This window comes from Schistocerca americana, chromosome 3 (assembly GCF_021461395.2).
Source record: "Schistocerca americana isolate TAMUIC-IGC-003095 chromosome 3, iqSchAmer2.1, whole genome shotgun sequence".
NCBI lineage: Eukaryota > Metazoa > Arthropoda > Insecta > Orthoptera > Acrididae > Schistocerca > Schistocerca americana.
In genome coordinates, this window is record NC_060121.1 from 372,932,309 (window position 1) to 372,952,157 (window position 19,849).

Below are 19,849 nucleotides of genomic sequence, written 5' to 3' on the forward strand. Positions count from 1 at the left end.
TGTAGACAAATCTTTAAACAATTGGGCATACTGACAACATTTACTCCCTTATGAAGTTTGTCATCATCGATCAACCACAGTATGAAAACAACAGTAACATTCATAAATAATAATAATAATAATAATAACAATAAACCCCGTGGAGGCCCGGGAAAAGAATAGGCCTCCGGTATGTTCTGCCAGTCGTAAAAGGCGACGAAAAGAACAAACCACTAATAGGGCTAACCCCCCTTTTAGTGTGATTACTTGGTTCAGGACAGAACTAAAGAAGCCTCGGACAAGCGCCGTCATGGTCGGGGACGACGCTTGAACCCTATGCCCGCCCACAATGGTAACGACACTGCTAGCCAACTGGAAAATGATTTAAGTCCAAATAGAGGTGTTTTGCAGGATATGCTTCCTGCAACCACCCTAGAAGGAAAACAAAGACAGAGGATGAGATGGTCAGATGAAGTTAATCGACACCTCATGTTCTGTTATTACCAAGCAACAAACCTAGGAACCAACACAACTGGATACAGATCACAAGTATACACAACATTTATTACCAGATACCGGGAATTAAAATTTTTAACAGAACAACGACTAGCTGATCAGATCCGTGTAATAATAAAAAATAACAGGATACCCCAGTCAGAATTAGAAAACATCAAACAATAAGTACAACAAATACTGGAACAAAATTATGTGCAATTAGAAGAAGAAAATACAGTAATGGACTCAAACATCCCAGAGAAAACAAACAAAGAACAAAAACGCGTCAATTAAACAATCAGAGGAAAACGAAATCTTAAGACAGCCACCAGAACAAGCACAAATAGAACACGAAGTGACACACATGTTAGATATAGAAGAGAAATTTCAGCTGACATATATAGAATACAAAGACACAAATACAGACATTAGACCATTCTTGCATAGACCACCAAATAACCCACAAGTCGAAACAACAATAACAACTATCAACACAATCATACACAACAAAATAAATGAAAATACAACTATGGAAGAGTTACAACTACTGGTTTATGTAGGAGCACTCACTACACTAAATATACACACTAGGCACAGATCAGAACCAACCAACACACAGAAGAAACCCACAAAACCAGCATGGCAACACAGGCTACAGATCAGAATAGAAAAACTGAGAAAAGACATTGGACAGCTAACACAATTTATAAGAAATGAAATATCAGACAAAAAACGAAAAAGGTTAGGTAAAATCTCACAACAAGAAGCAATGCCTATTAGATATGGTGTGCCACAAGGCTCAATCCTGGGACCCATACTGTTTCTGCTATACATTGATGATATAAGCACAAAGCTTGCTACAGGACATACCACACTATTTGCCGATGACACAAGTATTCTAATAACGGGTACTGATACAAAGGACCACAACCAAAAAATTAAACCGCTTATGTCGTCACTCAGCAAATGGTTCAACGAGAACAAACTGATTATAAACATACAGAAAACAACCTACATCAACTTCAGACTCTCATCCCAAAAACAAGAAATGCCTGATGTGATTCTAAATAACCAAGAGCTTATGTGTGTGGACTCTGTCAAGTTTCTTGGCATATGGTTTGCAGAAAATCTTAAGTGGGAGACACACACAAATTATATCTCAAAAAAGCTCTCAACTGTGTGTTACATTTTAAGGATACTCAAAAAATCAGTCACAAAATCTGTTCTCATACATGTATATTATGCTTACTTCCATTCTACATTACAGTATGGAATCATATTTTGGGGGAACTCACCTGGAGGTAGATATATTTTCAAAATGCAAAAAATGGCAATACGCATAATATGTAATCTAAGACATAATGAATCATGCAGACAACATTTCAAAACAAATGGCATTATGACACTGCCCTCTGCTTACATTTATAATATCGTCTCATTTGTCAAGTCATACCTGTTAAACAATGACTGCACACTAAAATTCAATGGAGATATTCATAACTATGCAACAAGGCAGCAATCTGACCTACATATGATTCAGTCCAGAACTACCTGCTACCAAAAAAGTGTTTTAAATGTTGGGATAAAAATGTATAATAATTTACCCAATGAAATCAAAGCAACAAAGAACCCAAGAGCCTTCACACATAAGTTAAAAAAATATCTCTTGGACCATTGCTTTTATGCAGTTGATCATTTTTTTGAAAGGGGTTAAAAATGTAAAAAAATATGATAAATGTTCAATTAGGTCTGAAAATTATATACTGTGCATGTCTATGAAATACACTGGACTACTTTACTATTACATTTGTATTTGCTGTTTGTATTTTACCATACAACATTTGCATTTACTGTTTTGTTAAAGATAGCTAACTTCCTCATTGCAAAATAAAGTAAAAACAATTTATTAAATATTACCTGCAAATATGTTCCCTTGCCCTATCCAATATCGTATGTAAAACCTTACATCTCTTTGATTTGTATTAACTGTTTTGTTGAAGAAAGATAATTTCCTTGCTACAAAATAATGTAAACATCAATTTGTAAAAATTACTGTAAATAGCTCTCTTGACCTATCCAATATCATATGTACAGCTGTACAATACTATGATTGCCTGGATCAATAAAAATACAATACAATACAATACAATAGAGCAATTAGATTAAAAGAAGCAGAAATTACAAGCATTGGCCAAACGACTTAGAAGGTAAAAAAAAAGTGAAAATTGAAGGAAACAAAACCAAACATTCAACACAAACCAAAAGAGATTTTACCAAACAATAGATAACACATACATTAAAATAGACAATCCACTAAACATAACAGACATGGAGCACTTCTGGAGCAACATAAGGTCAAACCCGGTACAACATAACAGGCATGCACGGTGGATACAAGCAGAAACAGACTCATACGAGATGATACCACATATGCCTGAAGTGATAATTTTGCAACATGAAGTCACCAGAGCAATTAATTCTACGCACAATTGGAAAGCCCCTGGAAATGATAAAATAGCAAATTTCTGGCTAAAGAAGTTCACCTCAACACATTCACATCTAACTAAATTATTTAACAGTTACATTGCAAACCCATACACATTCCCTGATACACTTACACATGGAATAACTTATCTGAAACCTAAAGATCAAGCAGACACAGCAAACCCAGCTAAATATCACCCCATAACATGCCTACCAACAATCTACAAAATATTAACTTCAGTCATTACACAGAAATTAATGACACATACAACACAGAACAAAATTATAAATGAAGAACAAAAAGGCTGCTGCAAAGGAGCACGAGGATGTAAAGAGCAACTGATAATAGATGCAGAGGTGACATATCAAGCTAAAACTAAACAAAGGTCGCTACACTATGCATACATTGATTACCAAAAAGCTTTTGATAGTGTACCCCACTCATGGTTACTACAGATATTGGAAATATACAAAGTAGATCCTAAATTAATACAGTTTCTAAAAAAACTGGAAAACAACACTTAATATCCAAACAAATTCAGATAATATCACATCACAGCCAATACAGATTAAGCATGGAATATACCAAGGAGACTCATTAAGTCTTTTCTGGTTCTGTCTTACTCTGAACCCACTATCCAACATGCTAAAAAATACAAATTATGGATATAATATTACTGGAACATACCCACACAAAATCACACATTTGCTATACATGGATGATCTAAAACTACTGGCAGCAACCAATCAACAACTCAACCAATTACTAAAGATAACAGAAGTATTCAGCAATGATATAAATATGGCTTTTGGAACAGACAAATGTAAGAAAAATAACATAGTCAAGGGAAAACACACTAAACAAGAAGATTACAAATTGAATAACCACAGTGACTCCATAGAAGCGATGGAAAAAACAGATGCCTATAAATATCTAGGATACAGACAAAAAATAGGAATAGATAATACAAGTATTAAAGAAGAACTAAAAGAAAAATATAGACAAAGACTAACAAAAATACTGAAAACAGAATTGACAGCAAGAAACAAGACAAAAGCTATAAATACTTATGCTATACCAATATTGACCTACTCATTTGGAGTAGTGAAATGGAGTAACACAGACCTAGAAGCACTCAATACACTTACACGCTCACAATGCCACAAATATAGAATACATCACATACACTCAGCAACAGAAAGATTCACATTAAGCAGAAAGGAAGGAGGAAGGGGATTCATCGACATAAAAAACCTACATTATGGACAGGTAGACAATTTAAGAAAATTCTTTCTAGAACGAGCAGAAACTAGCAAAATACACAAAGCAATCACTCATATAAATACATCGGCTACACCAATGCAATTTCATAACCACTTCTACAACCCTTTAGATCACATAACATCAACAGATACGAAGAAAGTAAATCAGAAAAAGAAAACACTACATGGCAAGCACCCATATCATCTAACACAGCCACACATCGATCAAGACGCATCCAACACATGGCTAAGAAAAGGCAATATATACAGTGAGATGGAAGGATTCATGATTGCAATACAGGATCAAACAATAAACACCAGATATTACAGCAAGCATATTATTAAAGATCCCAATACCACAACAGATAAATGCAGACTTTGCAAACAACAAATAGAAACAGTAGATCACATCACAAGTGGATGTACAATACTAGCAAATACAGAATACCCCAAAAGACATGACAATGTAGCAAAAATAATACATCAACAACTTGCCATAAAACATAAACTAATAAAACAACATGTTCCCACATACAAGTATGCACCACAAAATGTACTGGAGAATGATGAATACAAATTATACTGGAACAGAACCATTATAACAGATAAAACAACACCACATAACAAACCTGACATCATACTCACCAATAAAAAGAAGAAATTAACACAACTAATCGAAATATCCATACCCAATACAACAAATATACAGGAGAAAACAGGAGAAAAAATTGAAAAATACATCCAACTGGCTGAGGAAGTCAAGGACATGTGGCATCAGGATAAAGTTGACGTTATACCGATTATACTATCAACTACAGGAGTCATACCACACAATATCCACCAGTACATCAATGCAATACAGCTACATCCAAACGTATATATACAACTACAGAAATCCGTAATTATTGATACGTGTTCAATAACCCGAAAGTTCCTAAATACAATGTAACATATACCATACAGTTAAAAGGAAGTCACGCTTGATGAAGGTCCGCGTCACTTTCCATTTTTAACCAGACCTAAGGTCTGAGAAAAATAGAAATAACAATAATAATAATAACTGCATTTAGCTCAATGGCCGCGTGCAAGTTTTTCGATCGGATGTCACGGTGGTGACTAGTGTGTCCTAATCTACCTCAGTTATCCAAATGGGAAAAGGAGACCTACAGTTTAATGTGGAACTTGAACCATATGTCTTTCTTGGTGACCCCACATATTGTGGAGAAGTGAGGGTTGGATTAAGGCAGACTGAAAATTTCCTTGCTCTGACTGGGATTCAATCCCGCAATCTCTCAGTTTCCAGGCACATACTTTACCACTAGACCACCAGACCCTGCTTTTGTAAATGTAATACTACACATAGAAATGACTTAAACTGTCCATTACTCAGCCTTAGTGGGCACAGAATGGAGTGAGGTACTCAGATATAAAACCTTTGACCACCTATCCTCTTAAAAGCAAGTTACACACAAAACAAGCAGAACCTAGCCTCTACTGATTTAACAGAGTAAGATCAGTTATAGAACACTTCTCAAGCACTCCAAGCTATTTTAAGTAAGCAATCCAATCAAAGGCCAGTTTGCACAAGAGTTCTCCCAATAATGGATAGAATTGTAAATACTGAAAACCAAACCAATATCAGATATGCATGCACTTCACTAATCAAATTACAACTGCCTCAGACCAGCACAGGGACAACCTATATGCAAGAGCCTGGCACTGTCCTCAGAGCAAGTGCCATCTAGTTAATGGTGCCACGGCAGTCAACAGTAATGTTGAGCCAGCTACTCATTTTCCACATTGAGATAGGATGACATGACTAAATCTAAATCCCCCCAGCAGTGACCACAGTGACCAGTGACCACTGGGGGAGGGGGGGGGGGATGTAGGGTAGGTAGTGCGTGATTGGAGGAGCTGCCACTGGTGGACCGATGTCCATGGGTGCCACTCTGAAAGGCTGAGGCAGGACAAGGCTCAATGAAAGATGCACAAGCTAGAGGCCCATCAGGGGTGGAGAAACAGAGGGCTGTTGAACAGAGTGTTGAAGGCAAAGTTGATTTAAGTGGCACTGCAGAAGTCCATGGGACGAGGGCACAATATATATATTATGGACCCACAGCGGACAAAGATTGTACCATGGATCCAGGTTGAGTAATATCAAAACTCATACACTCCCACTGGGAGGACCCACCCAGAAGAAAGAGGCCTTTATGACGACATGCACCAGTGCCAGGTGCAACATGTCTGAGTGGGTGCAGCGATAAATGACCATGAAGCTGCTCTGTTGGGCTGTGGCCTTCAATTGTGGTGGCCCTCTAAGTTGCTACAAAACTACAGGTTTGGGCATCACTTTTCTGGACGAGACAGCCACTATATAATCCTCCATTTGTTCAAGTCCATTGACTAAGAGGAGGAACACAAAATATGTCATGGATGGTTGTGAGTTCAAGGTTAGAGAGACAGACCTCTGGAGATGCACTGATAACTAGGATATCACAAAGGTATGTGGCATAGTTTGAAAGACCTTGTATTAATTGAGCCATAAAATTATGGAATATGGCAGTGCTGAAGAGATTTCAAACTGTTTCCAATTTTAATGTTACAGGGCATATGGTGTATTGAACTCTATGTAAGCTAGTGCTGCAGTGTCCAAGAGAATTTGAAAATATGCATCTGAAAAGTTAATTTTACTGAATAACATGCAATGGGCTAGTTTTGAAAAAATTTGGTAGTTTTCATCTGGGTCAGTAGGGGATAAGTTTCCACTCTAGCCAGTGCATTTATCGTTACTTTACAATCATCATGATTTCTTATGGTATCATTAGGTTTCTGTACTGTTACCAATGGAGTGGCCCATATACTATGGGCAATAGGTATTAACACAAGTCTGTCCAGTTCTGTTTTAAAAGCATCTTTCAGAGCCATGGGTGCAAGGCAGACTTCGAAAACTGCAAGGCTGCAGTCTCCTCGAGTTACATGAGCTTCAAAATCAGTTGCCTCTCTTAACCCAAGTGAGAAAATTTGAGCACGTCTATCACAGAGGGCCTTTACTTGATGCAAGGCCCTTAGGACTGCATGAAATGTACTGTTTGATAAACAGAAATCCAAACGGCTGGAAACAGAGTATTCTAAAAACGTTATCCACTGTAGCATCAGCTACCACAAGAAAATCCATTGGATGAGTGATCTGGTTGTAAGTGAGTACAACTGGAAGTTTTTCTAGCAAGGGCACGTGATGACATCCATAGGCCCAAAAGATTGTCTCGGCTGCCTGCAAGGGTGACAACCATAATCTCAAGGAAGTGGACTGGTTTACAAAGGCTGCAAAAGCATCAGTGTCCAGAAGTATTTTTACAGGGTGTTTGCCTAGAAATACATCTAAATACATTTGCTAGTTTGTATTCTGAGACATCTGCACTTCCACAGATTTATCATTCACTTGGCTCACTTCAATAAGTTGGGGCACATTTGCATTTGAACTATTACAACTAAGTTCTTGCAAATGTTCCTTTTTGTCACTCCTGTTGCATGTTGCAAGCCAGTTAGGGACCAGCTGCTGCTGATGTGGCCCATCGTCAGTGGTGTAAGTGTTTATGAAGTCATCTAGGCTCCAGAGCAGGTGAGGGCACCGCTGGAGATGATGTCCCACATTACAGGTGCCAGAGAACTGACAGCCACAATGTCATTTTCAATCATAAACAAACTAAAGGGTGCATGAGCAGCTTCATGGGCTTCAGTTATTTGCATTGCTTCCATCAGAGAAGGCTCCAGTATCCTTAATGTGTGGTCCCTCACTTCTGACAAGGAACCCCTTGAATGCAAGGTTGCAAAGGGCCAATGAAGTTTACGACATTCCCAAATATTGTCTACCATGCAACCACAACATTGGCTGTTAATGGCAACAGGGGTCGGGACTGGCAGTATCCACTGGTGAACACAGCACAAGGCTAAGGAGTGTAGTTGAACTGCTTTGTCATCGAGTAACTCACAACAGTGCTACAGTGCTAGTGGTGTTGATACAAAGCAGAGCAACAGCTACGATAAACAAAGCAAAATTGCATTACATCTACAACAATAGTTGCCAAAGTTGACATTTCATCTGAAAGGAACCCACGGAATTTTGCAGAGTGAGACTGAAGAGGCAGATGAAATATTAGTGTTTCTGAAAGATGAGTCAGTGGAACACATGGTGTTGTATACAGTCAACTGTGCGGACAATATACATGAGGAGTACAATGACGATGACACATGCTTAACAAGTGAAAGTATACTGATATAGGTATTGAGCCACATAGTTACCCATTCTTGTCAGAAAGAGAGCAGCTGTGGCCAAGCGGTTCTAGGCGCTTCAGCAGAACCATGCTGCTGCTACGGTCACAGGTTCCAATCCTGCCTCGGGTATGGATGTGTGTGATGTCCTTAGGTTAGTTAGGTTTAAGTAATTCTAAGTCTAGGGGACTGATGACCTCAGATGTTAAGTCTCATAGTGCTTAGAGCCATTTGAACCATTTGAAAGGGAGCAGCAAAGCCCATCTCCAGTGAAACATAGTAAAAGCCAAGTGTTGTTAAACATAATTATTCAGATGGACGATCCTCTACAGCATAGTGACAAAACAAATATGAACAGATTTTGAATAAGTCTGCAATAATATGACTGTGTAGTGCATAAGAAAAACTACAGATGTATAAGGGAGGACAAGGCGCACTTGTTACAAAAACTAGTGTTTGCCCATTTCAAGGACGCTCGATACAAATTACAGGATGTGCATGACGGTGACCTACTATGTTATGCACATCAAATTACACAAGACATAGATTATAGTGATTTCAAGGGAAGCAGTTGATGGTTGCATAACTTCAAAGAGTGCTACAGAATTGGAAGACGTAAGATAATGAAATTTCAAACAATGTGTCAACTTGACAATGCACAGCAAACTGCGGAGTCGGTCCAAATATTTGTAGATGAAATAAACAAACTTAATTCTTTAGTTCAGTATGAAATTTGTCTCAAACTCTGACCAATTGGAATTTGAAGAGGAAATGCATATGGAAGGAACCATGGAAATCAGAGATGTATCAAGATCACCTAACATCAAGAACGCATTTGTATACAATTATGCCAACTGTTACATGGATAGTAAACTGGCTGGAAAGTTATTTATTGTGCTGCGAGAAGTTGGAGGTGCTCTGCCACCTATGGTTCTTTCTCTTTTGTGTGATCTTACAAGGGCAGTAGGGAATATTTACATCACAGCAAGCAAGAGTGGTTGCAAGAACAGCTGGTTAATATAATTTGCTTTTGCCTGATTCCTGGTCTGCATATAAAAATTATACAACTTCAGAGCAAACTATACTTCTGAAAAGTGTGTGAGATTACAGTTCATACTACCTGGAACCACTAGATAAATTAAGCCACCAGAAGTTTGCTTTTTCCCCCCTATAACACATATTATCACACTATCTGCAGCTATGCCTTAAAAGATAGCCAGTTTCACTATAATCCCCATGACAGACTGTTTCACATTCAGTAGCATGCTATCACATTCCATCAGTTTTCATTACCCTGTTACACTAACATGATTCTATACGCATTCTTTAAGAGTGGATCCCTAGCTGAACGTCCTGGTTGGTTTGTAACTCCCAAGGAGTTTGCCTTCAATATTGATAGTGTGAACCTTTGTGATCATTCTGGGATGACATTTTTCATTCAGTGTTCAGAGTGCAAGTTAATAGTTTTTTTGAACATTTCTGGAATGTTGACCACATCCTGTAGATTGATTTCTGCACCTTCCAGTCTCTTTTCCTGTCACCCTCCTGATGCACATGGTGAGTCATTAGCAGCTAAATATTTTTCCTGTCATAATTGTTAACACATTGCTTGCAAATGAGCCTTACCAAGGATTGAACTTGCACTAAGGGGTTCCTTGTGAGTTGGACAAAAGCCACACAATCATGCCGTAAACGCGCGAGGCACAGAAGACATACTGGTTAAAATTGCTAGTGCTTGCACTGGTTATAATATTGCTGCCGTAAGGTAATGATAATCTCACTTGGTTGGTGTCAGTAAATGTTGAAGTTCCTCCACAGTTGAAAAACCATGCTCTTGTCTAATTACAAAAATTTCCAAGGTTCGATTTGCAAGCTTCACGGTATCACATCATTGCCACTTTTGTAAAGGCGAGTTACACACAAAACATGCTGGCAAGTGGGAACTCACACTGATTTATTTGACAAAGTTATACTGGTTACAGACTACTTCCAGAGGAGTGCTAGCTATTTTAAATAAGCAGTCAGCCAAAAAGTCCAGCTCACACAAAATCAGAGTTTTTTCATTAACAAACAGAGTCAGAATTGTAAAATCAATATACCAACAGGTGGCACTTCATTGATTGAATTGCGGCAACTCAGACTGGGCCAGTTTATATGAAAAGGTATGGCGTGGTCACATCAGAGGGGCTCCTGATGATAGGTATCATCTGGATAGTGGCACCACAGTAGTCGGCAGTTAATGTTGAACCAGCTACTCAGTTTCCATAGTGATGTTGAGTGGTACCACTACAATAAGTTGGTTGGTTGGTTTGTGGGGGTTGAAGGGACCAGACTACAAAGGCCATCGGTCCCCTACAATAAGTAATAAAATTAACTTCAAACACAAACTGAAATCATATCTACTTGACTACAATTTCTTCTAAAAATAAAAGTTACATTATCTACCTTCCCATCTCAAGTCAACATGACTCTGCACACAGTTCACAGGCATGAAAGAGTGTCTGTACTAGACTTTAAATTCCAATATAAGTTTGTAGGATTTGATAACAATAGAATATCTGATATTTATTCCATTGGCCCACCTACAATTTATAATTTCAGCTTTAAGGCAAATGAGGGTCCGCATTTCTTATAAATCTATGTACTTCATCAGCAAACATGCAGATACTACTCTATGTTCTGATTCAGTTTATGGCTGCAAATGGTTGTGAGAATGTGCCCCCAAATAGTCTACACTAAAAATGGACTGTAATTTTCTGCACTAAATGATCTGTGACACAGTTCATTGTTTTATTGTTCATTAATGTGGAACATTCTCACTTTTATCTTCATATCAGCAGTGTGCTAACATAAACTTGTTATATTAACACATACTCTCTTTCTCTCTAAATGGTGATCTATCTTTCTATAGCTCTACAGTCACATTATTGTCAACTCATGTGATCATTATTGCACAAGAGGACAAGACACTCTATTAAGTTAATGCATCCACACTTTCATTGTACTAATTTATATGACTTGAGTTATAACTTCATCCATTGCAGGGAATTTTATTCACTTAATAAAGTTACTATTAGCAGATGTTTTCAATTTTGTGTAACCCATACCTTATGTATTACTTCTTTACACTGAGCAAATGACAATAAATAAGGCACAGCGCACATGGTTTTTGAATGCAAACTTTTCATAAACTGAAGGGAAACCTCATAGTTTAAAACAACTTAAACATATTAGTTCAGTAACTTTAGCTTTGCATGTAATTGTCTATTTTCATGAAGGCAATGCCAGAAATTTTGCTTCTTATTATTTGTAAATGTTACACAGAAAAATACTCAAAGACAATATTCTAGACTTACATTGGTCTAGCCAAATATGGCATGCTGCGTATTAAAAAACATATATTTTTTGTGCTCTTTTGATTTTAACTTATACACGAGTTTATAAACTTCTAAGCAAGTAGGTGAAAGGAGCCTCACACTTATTAGTCTTCACCTCATTCACGATTCAAAGACCCCAGTCAGACAACACTACAATGTGTCTGACATGAAGTTTTCATTCTTTCTAATAGTCTGCCTCTCAGACTTCCTATTTTTCATTTTGATGCATATTTATTTCTTTGTGTAATTTTTTTCTGTTTATAGTACTCACCTCGGTCCTGCACACTGTTTTAATCTACCAGGAAGTTTCATATCAGTGCACACTCCGCTGCAGAGTGAAAATCTCACTCTAAAAACTACATTTATCTATTATTAATTCTTAAAATACCCACAATTAAATTATTGTAAGAATAAATACCTCATTTTGAGGTCTTTCTCTGAAGTTCAGACATTTAATAATTATTTTTAGACACTGAATAAGTTTCTGTACATCCATGAATTTCAGTTTATCAAACTGCTTACAAATTGCAACGACTTAATTTCAAATAGTGCAAAAAATGATTTATTTCCTACCTTACATGCTTTGGCCTGCATCTCTTCGATAATTGCCTTCATGTTCTTGACAAGAAACGGCCACGAATTCAGTAGGAATAACTTATCTCGCATCAGTATTGTTAGGCTATACCATCGATGAAAGCCCCTCGCTTGTGCGTCTTTCAGAAAAAATGTATGACTTAAAACGTGACCTCTTATCTCATCCCCAAAGAATACAGGCCCTTCTTTCCCTGGGCTTACCTAAATATGGAAAAAAGCATAATGAAATGCAAAAATTCATACCTCTTACATTGCAAGGAATACACTCCTGGGATACATTCCAATTGTGATATAAATACTGTAAATCAACTATAGTTAACAAAATGAAAATTGTGGTTCTAATTCTTCTCTTACCTCACAACTAAGACTACGGATGCAAGCCTGACGAACTAATGTTGCGATGCTATGGTGAAGCGGATGGCGTGTGCTGACATAACTTGTACGGTTTTCATGGTCATTGCTGATGAACCCAAGATATTGCATACTGAATGACTGGCATGCCTATGAACAAATATTTCATGCTATATTTATATTCCAATTTAATTACTTGCATTTTGTTTACACATACTTCATCAGTCAGGCCCTAAATTCCACACTGTTGAGAGCCCTAAATCATATTGTCATAAAACAAGATGATTACTAAATTTCAATGAGCATATTATATTACAAAGAAAGCCACAATCCAAAAAAATAACTAATGTTCTTACTGAATAAACATATCATCTCTTTTATAAGTTTGACAAACCTCACAAGAATTGCTTGCAGGAGAATCTGCAGCTGAGTTGAGAACATTAACTTTTCCATAGAACTTTTTGTGTTTACTTTCATCTGTAGCAGCATTATACAATGGATCATCTTCAGTATCATGAAAGGTCTGTGTACAAAATAACACACTGGGTCCATGGAGTTCACAGAAATGGTTCAATGATATCACAGCATTCATTTCAATTGATCACATTAGTACCTGAAAATAAAAGTATTTTTTTACCACCAAGGAAAGCAACACCATTATCTTGGACACATTTCAAAGTTAACAATGTTGTTAAACTTTTTATGATGCCATTGTAACTATATGCTATGTACATGCAAAATTCTGGTCACAATGGAAGCATGTAGAACTGCCACCATTATTGTCTCACAAAAAGAGAACACTCCTGTGCAATTCAAACAAATTGCTCTTACTCTATCTGCAAACAAATTAGAAAGTTAATGTAAACTGACACACATTCAATGAAAGGAAACCTTGGGAACTATTCTAATGGCCTACTGTAGATTAAAGCAGTCTTGTTATCAGAATATTTCCTCGTAAAATACTCAGAATTTGTTATGATGCCTTCATGACGACTAACATCAATGAAAATGCACTGTTCCTTCTTAGCACTTGATTTATTTTAAGAATTACTGACTCAGTGAGGATATATTAAATATGTATCTGCAGCTCATAGGAAGAGGACAAAACAGATTTGGACATGCTTCATATCTAGTATGGTATTCCCTCTCAGCACAATTAAGTATGATTTTTTTCCCCCTTCCTCATTACAACGAAGGTGTGCTGAAAAGTAATGCCTCTGAATTCTTTATCCTGTTCTCAGTACTGGATGAGGTGTTACAGGTCAAGCATATTACTGGTCGACTTTCCTGCTTCACTGATGCAAGTTGCTCTGTTGCTATGGAGCTCTGAACTGTAGCGTGTAATATGGCGATAAGTAATCTAACCATGTCAGTGCATGAGAAACGGTGTGGTATAATAGAGTTTCTAACTGCAGAAAAAGTTTGTCCATACATGGAGCAGCCTTACCTTCAGCATGACAATGCAGACCACACACAAGCACAACCACTGCAACACCTCTAACAACCCAATGCTTTGGGTTCACTGTCACTGATACCCTCCATATAGTCCGTCTTGACTCTATCTGATTTTCACATGTTTTCAAAACTTAAAGAAAACTTTCGAGGACTTCATTTTGACAGCGATGAAGTGGTGCAAGCAGAGGTGAGTTTGTGGCTCCATCAACAAAACAAACATTCTACAGTGACAGTAACAATGAACTGGTCTCTCACTGGGAGAAATGTGTTCATTACCAAGGTGAGAAACAAATATGTAGACATGAACAATAAGAATATGGAATGTTAATAAAGTTTATTTTATTTAAAAAGCCTTAAGAGTTTTCACATGAAAAAATCTGGAGACATTACTTTTCAGCCTCCCTCATAAAATAGCAATAGTTATAGTCCAATTTTAGCTCAGAATTAAGTATCAGTGAGCTGAGATGCTAACAGATTGTAAGATGATCAAAAAAATCATGTGGTACATAGTCCTCTCTTTAGAGGATACTTCATATTTATTCTTTACACACAAAGTAACCAGCATTGTTTTAACAGCATTCCATTAATCATGTAAATAAGTTCTAGAATAACTCCTGCAGAATAATTCCTGGTATTGGCAAAGCATCACCAGAACATTTGGAGGTATTTGATGGCTTAGAGTGAAGTTTTAGAACTATTCTCAATTTCAAAGCATCTGAGTGTCAAACAATAGAGATCATGTCTCTCCAGAGCTTCTACAATACTTAATATGCACAATATTTTACAGACTATAAGACACACTTTAATTATTAAGAAATCTTTTTGAAATAACATTTCTACCACTGTTGTTATTAGATTGCAAAGCCATACTAAAAAATTCTTAGTTTATAAAACTGAACTGACCTTTAAAATCTCTGAACATCGTCACCTGAACTTTCTACTTCTTCTTCTTCTTCTTCTTCTTCTTCTTCCTCCTCCTCCTCCTCATTGTCAATGTTGCACTCTTCATGTATAAGATGGTCTTCACTGCCATCAAGAGTGTTACTTATGCCACACTTATTGAAAGATTTAACAATAATGTCTTCTCTTGCTCTAAACCATGACAGCACGAATTCATATTGGATTTCATCCATCACCCATTTGTACCATTCCATTCTTATATACACTTTAAATGGTTTATTTATAAAGACATCAAGAGGCTGCAATTGTGAAGTAAGTCCTCCTGGAATAACAGCTAGGTTAGTATTTCCATCTCTTATTTTCTCTTTCACAGAATTTTTCAAATGTCTACTAAACTGATTTAGTGCAAGAAGAGAACTTTTTTTTCAATAAAGCGCCTTTCCTTCTCTCCCACACTCTGTTAATCCACAATTTCGTACCAGTCTCTTCCAACTAACCATTGTCATGTACACTGGTGGTATTTCAGAAGGTTTTGGCACTTTTTTGGACTTGAAAATGATCATTGGATTAAGTTTAGTACTATGTGCACAACATGAAGGGGCCACAAGGTAGTGCATCTTTTCATGTCCACTTTTTTTGTAGCTACAGTTTTAGCACCTTTTATGGCAACAGTTCTGTTACTCTTCACATCAAACGTCAGAGGACTTTCATCCATATTTGTTATTTGGCTTAGTTCCACACAAGTTTTCTTTCACTGTTGAATAATAAAGCAATGGAAAGATAATATTTTCTCTTCATAGTTTTGTGGCATTTTCTGAGATATTTTCGTTTTGGTTCGCATGCTAAGTCCATGATGCTTCATAAAGCTGTAGCACCAACCAACTCCACCCTTAAAGTCTGTGCTAGCTACTGTAGAGCTAGCTTACGAGCACGTTTTTAAATCATTTTTGTATTAATTTCAATGGCATTTTGACGGTATCCTTGAATCCATTTCAATAAATCATCTTCTAGTTTTGGCCATTTTACATTCAGTCCTCTACTTGCACATTTAGTCTTCCTCATTTTCTTTACTTCTTTACTACATACCAATAGTGAATGGCTTTTTCTGCTGGTGGAGGGCCGCTCAGCTGCTCTGTTTCCATGTTCTTCTGCATATGCTATTACTTTCCATTTAAAGCCCGCATAACATGAATGCCTTTTTTTTCCCCCATTACAAAACTAGCTATTAACAAAAACATTGTACTGTTACTGATAACACAAATCACTTTCAATTCAAGTTCACTGGCACTGTAGACTGCAATGATGCATAATAGGCCAGGCAGAGTTCTGAGTTTTTGATGGTGGGGCGGGAGGGAGACAGTGTTAGAAAGCTTGTGAATCCCTGCAACTCATGTTCATTGCATCAGTGCACTACTGCTGCCAGTTGAATCCAAAGTTGCCACATACAGAATACATGGCCATTTTTAAGACTAGCAGGAATTTTACACTACTGGCCATTAAAACTGCTACACCAAGAAGAAATGCAGATGATAAAAGGGTATTCATTGGACAAATATATTATACTAGAACTGACATGTGATTACATTTTCACGCAATTTGGGTGCATAGATCCTGAGAAATCAGTACCCAGAACAACCACCTCTGGCCGTAATAACAGCCTTGATATGCCTGGGCATTGAGTCAAACAGAGCTTGGATGGCGTGTACAGGTACAGCTGCCCAAGCAGCTTCAACACAATACCATAGTTCATCAAGAGTAGTGACTGGCCTATTGTGATAAGTCAGTTGCTCGGCCACCATTGACCAGACGGTTTCAGTTGGTGAGAAATCTGCAGAATGTGCTGTCCAGGGCAGCAGTTGAAAATTTTCTGTGTCCAGAAAGGCCCGTACAGGACTTGCAACATGCGGTCATGCATTATCCTGCTGAAATGTAGGGTTTCACAGGGATCGAATGAAGGGTAGAGCCACGGGTCGTAACACATCTGAAATGTAACGTCCACTGTTCAAAGTGCCATCAATACGAACAAGAGGTGACCGAGATGTGGAACCAATGGCACCCCATACCATCACGCCAGTTGATACTCCAGTATGGCGATGACAAATACACACTTCCAATGTGATTCACCATGATGTCGCCAAACATGGATGTAACTGTCATGATGCTGTAAACAGAACCTGGAATCATACGAAAAAATGACGTTTTGCCATTCGTGCACCCAGGTTCGATGTTGAGTATACCATCACAGGTGCTCCTGTCTGTGATGCAGCGTCAAGGGTAACCGCAGCCACGGTCTCCGAGCTGATAGTCCATGCTGCTGCAAAAGTCGTCGAACTGTTCGTGTAGATCGTTGTTGTCTAGCATATGTTGACTCAGGGATCGAGACGTGGCTGCACGATCCTTTACAGCCATGCGGATAAGATGCCTGTCATCTCGACTGCTAGTGATACAAGGCCGTTGAGGATCCAGCACGGCATTCCATATTACCCTCCTGAACCCACCGATTCCATATTCTGTGAACAGTCATTGGATCTCGACCAACGCGAGCAGCAATGTCGCGATACGATAAACCGCAATCACGATAGGCTACAATCCGACCTTTATCAAAGACGGAAACTTGATGGCACGCATTTCTCCTCCTTACATGAGGCATCACAACAAAGTTTCACCAGGCAATGGAATATGTGAAAAAATTCTTGTATTCACAAATTTTTGTACAGTAGTAGGAGGGGGAGCCATGAATAACATACTAAACATCTTAATGTAATTGGAATTGGACAGATAAAAAATCTACTCACCAAGCAATGGCAGGAGAACACAGTCTGCCTAGTTGAAACTGCCATCTGTTTTCTACCTTATGATCTATCCAGTTACATTATATAGCCAAAAATCGATTATTTTTGTAGCTGTACTATAAATCTTGATTGATAGAATGTGAGCATGGGAGTGTGGGGGCCTTCAAACATGACTTTTTTAGGTATCTCTTGAATAAATTGAAAATTATGGCTTGTAGTGAAAAAGTTTGCCAGTAAAAAATTAACTACATTAAATTTACAGCAAAAGAAGCCCTTTTCATTTGTTTTCTTTAGAACCAACAGTTTCCACTTTGGGGGGTGGGGGGGGGGGGGGTGGAAAAATCACATACTAATAAAAATAGTGCTGTAATGGTATAAAATTAATGTTTATTTTTAAATGAAGGAGGTTAAGATCAAATATTAAATTGTGTACCGCATGTAAGTGCAGTAGAGCCATATTAATGATAAACTCGGTTCCCTGGCTGTAGCAGGGTGGTGGGAGGAAGATGGAAATTAGATGCATAAGGGATTGTGGTCATGCACTTCCCTCCTTCACAGATCTGCAAACTGAAAAGAGAGCAGGTGATTCTTCATTCTCTCTGCCCCACTATGTCACAAAAAGCAGCTACAGGGTGTATCATGAAGTTATGCCAGTGCTTCTACAGCGTGCCTTGTGGTGATGCAGTGTGCAAACTTCCATGGAGGATGTTTATTTTCCACAATGTGCTTTAACGCTACATGGAATATATGTATGAGTTACAAAAAATACTTACACAGGAAACGCATATGGACAGAATCTATGTAAATCTCTGCACACAGCTCTACACTGCTAGAGGGTAAATTGATTCTTAGTCATCATGTACGGCAGTTGTTGTGTTATGGTGAAAGAAAATTCTCTCACTAAACCACTGCTGACTTTTCAGTTTACAGGCGAACTATAAGTCCCTAGCATTTCCTATTCAGTTCTCTTATGTGAGTAGAGAAACTAACTTCACCAAGATTGACAGTCAATTAACTGAGAACTTATTTCTGTTGTTAAGTGAGCTTTTATATAAAATATGTTGGTATAAACAATGCAGAATATGTATGATGTTCTCAGAGACTTATCTAGTACTGGAGGAAAGGGATTGGATTGTTAAATGTGGCACGTTATTGCTGTCTATCGTAAATCTGTGTAACCACATTGTAGTTACTTTGTTGTGAATTAATGGATGACCAAGAAGTTAATGGGCTCCTCTCACCATTAATTGTGTTTCTGATAAGACTACATAAATCTCTTCCATTCAGGAACTGCTGGCTCTTGTAGAGTGGGCTGCAATGATTGGAGCCACTTGCCAAACATCCATAGTATATCTTCCGAGGTGGGCGTGAATGTGTCTGATGGAGTGGGATTAATCATGTTAAAGTCTAGAACAGTAATCTGCTGCAATGCATTGCTCAACTTATGTTGAAATGTCTGAAGTTGTTTCACAACATCTAGATGACCTACTTCTGTTGCAAAGAGAGTCAATTTAAGCCATTGGGCCTCTTGAGATGTTGTAAGAGCTGAGGCTGAGGTGATGCATTTCGTAACCCTCATGCTCTGAAATGTATTCCAGCCATTGATAATGGAACCAACATTGCTGAAAATGTTGTACTTAGGGCCAGGTCTTCAGAATGGTAGAGTGTTGGAAACTACAGGTGTTGGACTGTCTTACATAATAGCCCACTTAACAACTGCAAATAAGTACTCATTTAATATACTGAAAATAACTCTTCTATGTAAACACAAGCTCAATTAAGTTACTTTATCTACTCACATAAGGGAATTGAACAAGAAATGCTGGGGAGATATAACCTGTCTATAAACTGAGAAGCAAGCAGCACTTCAGGTGGGGGAACTTGCCTTTC

The 19,849-nt window shown here is 37.9% G+C and overlaps 1 protein-coding gene across 4 annotated transcripts in view; it reads right to left on the reverse strand.

Annotated features, from left to right (window-relative positions):
* The window catches only part of LOC124607155 (folliculin), a 163,792-nt gene that overhangs the window by 76,445 nt on the left and 67,498 nt on the right, over positions 1 to 19,849 (reverse strand). For all 4 annotated transcript variants that reach the window (XM_047139367.1, XM_047139366.1, XM_047139369.1 and 1 more), the window contains 3 exons: positions 13,207 to 13,425; positions 12,816 to 12,962; positions 12,441 to 12,662 (listed from right to left, as the gene is read on the reverse strand). In XM_047139367.1, coding sequence (XP_046995323.1) covers positions 12,441 to 12,662; positions 12,816 to 12,962; positions 13,207 to 13,404 — 567 coding nt within the window. In that variant the 5' untranslated portion in view covers positions 13,405 to 13,425. The remainder of the gene's footprint in view (positions 1 to 12,440; positions 12,663 to 12,815; positions 12,963 to 13,206; positions 13,426 to 19,849) is intronic.